This window comes from Montipora foliosa, chromosome 7, assembly GCF_036669935.1.
Source record: "Montipora foliosa isolate CH-2021 chromosome 7, ASM3666993v2, whole genome shotgun sequence".
Classification (NCBI taxonomy): Eukaryota; Metazoa; Cnidaria; class Anthozoa; order Scleractinia; family Acroporidae; genus Montipora; species Montipora foliosa.
This window is the reverse complement of record NC_090875.1, coordinates 23,748,946-23,756,606: the sequence shown is the minus strand read 5'-3', so window position 1 is coordinate 23,756,606 and position 7,661 is coordinate 23,748,946. Positions and strand designations below refer to the sequence as shown.

Sequence of the window (7,661 nt, the reverse complement as noted above, 5' to 3'; positions counted from 1 at the left end):
AGCAGCGGTGGTCTAACCCGAAGATTGTGGGTCAATTCCCACCCTGGTCAGAGTTTTTCTGTCCTTGTGTGGGCCAATTTCCATTAGTAGGGCTAACGCTCACATGGTTTACATGGGTAGAAACGTAGCGCTTCACATTACCCTCTAGTAGTTAAGTCTATTGAAATATAAGTGCTACACGGCAAACGTTTGCAAAAACGTAACCCTTCCTTGTATCATCAGTGAGGCCGCACTTCAATCACATGAACATGAAAGAAAACAACAAATCTTTATCTCTCTTACACACTCTTTATTTTTTGAACAAACCTCGTTACATCTGCATTTCAGTTCGAGGTGGTTTGCAATCGAATGCCATAAAAAACATCATTGTTATTATTATTGCATTGTCACATGGTACGGTTGAATTTGAGTAAATGTTCAGGCATACCAGAAAAACTACTTCCTATCACGTCACAACACAGACCTCAGACAGAAACACTGTTGTTTCCGAAAGAGCTGGCTTCTGAGGTGTGCGATCTAATGGTACATCTATTTGAGTCAAGTGCCGTTGCAATTTCACAAGGATGAAGCCCAGGGCTCCAATTAATATCGTTTATATTACGATTGACTGACGATAAGGCGGAAGATTTCTAAGCAAATTAATAGGAATCAGAAAATGACTCGGCAATCAATTGCAAACCGCTTCAACGTCTAAAAACAAAGCCTATATAAATCTTAGTTTTGTTACACATCCAATCGTCTTCTGCATTACAAACAAGACGTTAAAATGCACTGCATCTGTCGATTAACAACAGGCTGGCATGCTCACTTGTAGTATTGGCATTCTCCAACTGAAAAATAAAACAAAGTTTTATGTTATACACAGCTAACATTCAGATTACAACAAGTACACCGAGTTTTCGCTGGTAGCCTGGGTGATTGGATAGAGTTTACTTGCAATAGGGAATTTAATAAGCCATTTCTGTGTTCATATCTGCCTCCTCTTCAAAGCGAGTCTAAGTGCGAAGTTCTTCTTATGAAATTAGTTTTCATTCATATGTAAAGTTGAACTAATACCATCAGGAAAAAATCGCACGTATACTCGCAGACATGAACTCGGAAATGGTCTATTAGCGACATGGGTAACGTCGACGAAATGTCACATCAGAATATAACTTTGTCCTACTGTAAGTATTTCGCTCAAAGTGGAGAGGGGCCCTGACTCGGCATCTCAGGAGAGAGAGAGGAGGAGAAGCTGATGAACGCTGCCGCAGATAGGGGATGGACAATTCGCTGTTGTATGCAAGTGTTCTCGGGAAAACGTTAAATTAGGTGACTCGCAGACTACAGCAAAGAAATTTAACGGAATGCGTGCCGCACGTGCTGAACGATGATTTTTCTTCTTTAATCACACCATTGATAGTATTACTTTGTGATGTTAATGTTAATCTCATCGACGTGATTTCTTGAACATCTTATATCATGCATATCTCTAACCTCTGGCCTGGGACCCGTTTCTCGAAAGTCCCGAAACTTTACAGGCCATTTTCGGGTGTCACAATTCCCTATATAGCTCAAGAACGGAGAGGATTTAATTCATCAAACTTCACAGTTATTTTTCTTTTTGTTACCTTGAAAACATGTTAAAAGATCGGCTTTCCAAAACAAGCGGTTGGCTATTTCACGGGTGGCTTTTCGGGCCCGAAAAGTTTTCGGCACTTTTTGAGAAATGGGGCCCGTTTCTCTTAAGTCCCGAAAAGCCATCTCTGAAACTGCTAGCCGCTTATTTTGGAAAGCCGATCTAAGCCAACTAAAAGAAACATGCCCGTGAAGTTTAACGACTTGAATCCTCTCCGTTCTTGATATACGAAAGAAATTGTGACACCCGAAAATACACCTTATTCCAAAATGGCCGCAATTTTAGTATTCTTTTGTTTGATTGCAAAGTGGCCCTGTTGTCCTCGTTCAAGGGTAAATATTCTTTTGAATTTTACGTTTGAAAGCGAGGCCAAAAGGGCCAGTTTACAATGAAACAAAAGATTACTAAAATGGCGGCCATTTTGAAATAAGGTGTATGTCTCGTAAAGTTTCGGGAAACTGTACGCAAACTCCGGCAAACTAACCATGACAAGGCAACGTCTCTCTTATTTCCCCTTATTATATACTTAACAGAATATTGTGTTTCTGATTGGTCAATGACGAATGCATAAATAGGTAAAAGAGTGCAAAATACGGAAGTCGCTATGGAAACACAGCGATGGAGTAATTTTGTGGAGTATATAGTAATAAAAAGTCGTGTGAACTTGCTAGAGCATTTTGTGATATATGGTCACTCGTGATGTTTTGAAAGTTCTCAAAACATCATCACTTGCGCCTATAGATCACAAAATTTATCATTCCGGTTTGGAATCACTTTATCCTCAAATCATGAATCTCAGACAACCTTAGGGACAGATTAATTAAATATTTAAATGAAAAAAAAAATTGGCAAGGTTTCGAAACAGAACATATTCCCAGTTCAAGAAAAAGTAGTCATTGGAATAAGGCTTTTATACTCAAAGGAATAATGTAGAAATGGGTGCATGGATGCAAGTTCCTGTAAAAACTTACCATTGCAAGTTTTCGTGCAGTATTTATTCATATATTTTTCAACAATTGTCATTCTTTCTGATTTTCCTTTAGGACAGAGGCCTTTGTAAGCTTCGCAAGCTTTTTCATCTTCATCTCTACAAGCTGAAAGCAAAGAAAGAAAGAAAGAAAGAAAGAATGAATGAATGAATGAATTACTCCCTAGATTGTTTACTGGCAAGTGGCTGAATGATTGATTGATCGACGGACTGAATAAGGCGGTTTTCAATTAAGTGTCGTAAAACAAATACTAAAGTATTTGCTTCGACCAATCACAGCAGGTGCAAACAGCGTAATGAACCAATAAAAATTCGTAACAGTTCCACGTAACTTGCTCAAAGCGCGGCAAAAATCGCGCGTGCAAGTCATATTGCTATCAAAGTCAGCAGAACGGTATAACTAATTGCTAAATTAAGATATTTTGTGCCACTGCATACTCTCTCAACCATCTATCGATCCCTAATAGCACCCTATCTAACTTATGGCTTGGTAGCTTGGGGTCAGGCAAATAAATCTTCACTTGATAAACTCCTCCAGCTTCAAAAACGAGCCCTTCGCTTTATCCACTCTTCTGGCCGCCGTGAGAATGCTATCCCTCTCTTTACTGATGCCAATATCCTACCGCTAACATTCCTTATTGTGAAACGATAGTTAACTTGATGTATGATGTTCCACACGGAACTTCACCAAAAAAAAGTATCCAGCCTTTATTAGAGTATGTCTCCAGTGTTCATTACCATAACACTAGATCCTGTGAGTCTAAAGATCGCTACATAAAGCGTTCAAGACTGTCCATCCATGCAAATTCTTTTTCTAGAATCGGAGCAAAAATATGGAACAAAATTCCTTTATCCTTACAAAACCTTTTCAAAAACAAAAGCTCATAAATACTCTAAATGATGAGGACTCCTACATTGACGTACCGGAAATTATTCAAAAAATGAAATCTTTTTCCACTTATATCTTTACAGATTAACTATTTAACTCGTAATGGCTGTATTATCATAGATAGTATTAGTTTATAGTTCAGTTTATTGTAGTAGTTTAACTACCTTGTATAGCATAAATAAAATTTAAACAACACTTTTACGTTATAAATTAAATAACTAAACAAATAAATAAATCGACGACTTGTAATTTACTTATCCAAAGCATACCGGCCTAGATTAGCCTTTGCTATCTGCCGGTCTGCTTAAATGTAAAACTGTTCTGATTGTAAAAAAAAATATGTATGTATGTATGTATATATGTATGTATGTATGTATGTATGTATGTATGTAATGCTTTTATGCGATTGGTTTTGGTTTTCCTTCTGATTGGTTGATAAACTGGCGCGAGATTTTCCAACCATAATAGTTTGAGCAGTTTTCAAATGACTGTCGGAAGTAACCACACGATTGCAATTGCTACGCTCAGTGATCGGTTTAAAAATCTTGCGCCAGTTTATCAACCAATGAGGAAGACAACCAAAACCAATCGCGACTTGCATGCGCAATTTTTACTGCGCTTTAGATGGAATTGCTACGAATTTGGATAGGTTCAGTGCGATATTTGCACCTCCTCTATTACTTTTATAAAATACTTCGAAAAAATAATTCGACAAATGAAGGAAAATGCTGTTTTTTTAGTTTCTTGATTGAAACAAATTTTCTTGACACACTCTCACATTTCACACCAGCCAATAAAAACGCGCGTCTGACAACACATAACCAGTCAAAATTCGTGTGATGTCACAGCCGTGTTTACATAATTACTCTCATCTAAACACAGCTATTGACCAATGAGAGTGCGCGTACTATCCTAATTTTTTTATAATTATGCATGTAAGAACATTGATAAAAAATGGTACAAGTTATACTTACGCAGCTGGAGGGGATGAGGTGGCTTTGGCTGCGTGCTAGGTATGCCTAAAGAAAGAACATCATCATCGACGTCGTCATTATTGTGGTCGTCTTTATCAACGCAAAGCATGACACACTTGGAAAATCAGGTTGCATAATGCTTGTCCGAAGAATAATAATAATAGTAATAATAATAATACTAATTAAATGAAAGGTGTTACAATTGAACCCACTGGAAACTCGGAAAAACTCCGAGCCCCAGATGGGATTCGAACCCACGACCCTCCGTAATCTAGTACGGATGCTTCAACCACTGAGCTACTGGACACTCTATGGTGAGCAAGGGTGAAATGTGGGTATTTGACTCGAGCTGCATCACGCAGCCACAGAGTAAAATACATGTATCGACTGACAGCATAGTTCATAACTGCATCGCGCAGTCACATTGAGAGCATCATTGAAATCCAGTTGCCTGTATTTCTGTGAACGATGCATCGTACAACGACTCTCTGTGATATGGAAAAGCTCATTATAAGATCACCACAAAGTAGTCGCAACCAACCAGTTTGGGCTTCCCGTACTAACGTAGTTTATGTGGACGTAAGTTTGGCCTATCGCAGAGTTGCAGAGACTTCACAGGGAGTCACGAAAAGTAATTGCGGAGAATGGAGGGAAGCACCCGTTAGGGTCCCAAGAAGATCGGGGGGGGGGGGGGGGGAGGGGGAGAGGTCTAAAGTCGATAGAGTCCGAGTACAAACTTACTAAGATCAAAGCAGCGGTGAGGTTATACAGCAACGCAGATTCAACAATGAACGTGGTGCGACAGTTTGAGGAAAGGGCAGAAACAACAGGGAGACGCTTATTAGTAAAAGACGCCGTAAAGTACGCAGAGGAACGGGGGATTAAGCTACAACATCCTTCGCCATCGGGCGTCACAGCGACAGGCGCGACGATAGAAGGTCACAAAATCGGGGTGTAGACCAAGAAAGCTTTGCAGCGCAAGCGTCAAAAGAAAATCCGAGAACTTAAATGGTAGGGAAAGCTGATCTCAGAACGAGTTGATGTATAACTGGCGGACGGCAACAACGCAAACCATAGAAGGCACCGGCGAGTTATACGAACAGCTACTTCCGACCAAGCTATACTACGCAAGAAAAACCCGAACAAGCGAGAACCCAGATGAAACATGCAAGTTGTGTGGTAAAGCCCAGGAGTCAGTGGCACACGTACTCTGTGGCTGCAGTGAGCTCGCACAAACTAAATACATTGAGACGCATAATGCAGCTCTAAAGATCCTTCGAGCTCCTAAATGACCAGCGATTGATAGAGACGACTGATCCCACCTTGGTACTCTCCCACACAACCAAAGTCACTCTACGAAAATGTTAAGGCAGAGGCATATTGGGATATATCCGTGTGCGTCTACGACACACGGAAAAGTGCGCACCAACAGAGTAGACGCGAGGATCATTGACCAGCAGAAAAAGACAATCACTATGCTGGAGATAAGCTGTCCCAGGGCCGAAAATCGGCAGCAGAGAAAACGCACAAGTACGCCTGTTTATGCTGGGAACTCAAGAAGCAATGCCCGGGCTACCAGATCGGCACAGTTAATTTCATAATGGACGTCCTGGACGGGTATTCGAAAGGACACAAAAGTGCAACGAGGAAGCTACTGGTGATGCGCAGTAGTGAGGTGCTGAGACGAATGCAGAAATCCTTTTTGTGCTCTAGTTTGAACATTGCAAGGTCCTTCAAGGTCTTATGCTAGAGAGTCGCAAATAACAATAGATAGATACAAAGAATAGGACATTATTTTATTAGTTTTATTTAGTTCTCTGGTATCCACCGCCACCGACACGGCTAGCTACGGTTGCACCACCTAGCTCGTGGTTTAAATTCAGATCTGGCATCCGGATATAATATACTGCCCACTTCATTTCATTAAATCCCAAGCTTTTATCGCTAAGCACGAGAGATCTACCAATTTGGAAAACTGTGAATCAAATCGAATCAAATGTTGATCTTCGATGAGATGGGAAACTGGAGTACCCAGAGAACGACACGGCACGGCACGGCAGGGAATCACGCCTCGAAGCAGAACCAACAAACTCAACACACATAATCATGACGCTTAGCCCAGGAATCGAAACTCGGGCCAAAATGGTGGAAGCGAGTACTGCACCAACCATCCTGCCCAAGGGGAGGGGGCAGGAGTGGCGGGCCCAGTGGCCTCCTTAGCCTCCTATTAATGTTGCTTGGGTTCGATTCCAAGACTCGGCGTCAAATGTGGGTTGAGTTAACTGGTTCTCTACTCTGCTCTGAGAGATGTGTCTTCGAGTACTCCGGTTTTCCAATCTCCTCAAAAACCAATGTTTGATTTGATTTCTATGGACAGCGGTGTTCCCAAATAGTGCCCCAGCACTAAAAGACTTGACATTTCGATAAAGTTCATTTCTTATCATTATACATGAGCCAGTCATTACATTCAAATTAGTTCTTCCCCTTCTGAATTTGGTTAACCGCCTTGAGCTGAGTTATTTCCTTATAAAACGCTTTCCCAAATGTTTTCTTATGCCGTAACTCCGAGGGGCAGCTATTCCTAAACTTCGTTGCTAATTCCTGCGCCCACCTGTTAAAGACGACGAACTTCTGGATGCCGGTTAAAAATGTTGATCAGTCCAGTTAAATGAAAAAGTTCTCTCCCAACTCAACCTACCTGATAATAGCTTATCCCCATAAAACACGCGGAATCCTTAAATTTAAAAGAGGTTTCATGCAGCGGGCCAGTGTATTTCAAATTTTTTGAATACAAATATCATTGTTTAAAAGTCTTCAAAGACCATGGTTCAGTGGCCGATTTTTGATTTTTTTTCTGCATTGAGGTTGTTGATAGATCTGCTGCCTCACTTTGGAACAAGTACTTTGCAAATCGTAACTGGGCTAGAACGTCTTTTTTGGCCGCCTTTGTGAAACCGTCTAAAACTTTCAAATTTGTTTCAAAAAAGAGATGTGTTCGAGTTTCGTAATCAAAAAATCTATAAAAATTATGCTTTCACAACCAATGTCACGATGTGATTTACTCGATTTACTGCTGAAAATCACTTCAGTTATATTTAATATCTGATTACTTTACTTACAATAACGGCAGGTCATTCTGCAATATTCTTCCATATATTTCACGCGGTGTTCTTCTCTGCACTCATATTCAGG

At 40.5% G+C, this 7,661-nt stretch overlaps 1 protein-coding gene across 1 annotated transcript in view; it reads right to left on the bottom strand.

Moving 5' to 3' along the window:
* Positions 1–268: 268 nt before the first annotated feature.
* Positions 269–7,661, bottom strand: part of LOC138011449 (uncharacterized) — an 11,857-nt gene continuing 4,464 nt past the window's right edge. Inside the window, exons 6-9 of the mRNA XM_068858445.1 lie at positions 7,589–7,661; positions 4,470–4,514; positions 2,590–2,712; positions 269–830 (exon numbers count right to left, since the gene is read on the bottom strand). The exon at positions 7,589–7,661 is cut by the window's right edge and continues 41 nt beyond it. Of these exons, the coding sequence (XP_068714546.1) occupies positions 805–830; positions 2,590–2,712; positions 4,470–4,514; positions 7,589–7,661 (267 nt within the window). The 3' untranslated portion in view covers positions 269–804. The remainder of the gene's footprint in view (positions 831–2,589; positions 2,713–4,469; positions 4,515–7,588) is intronic.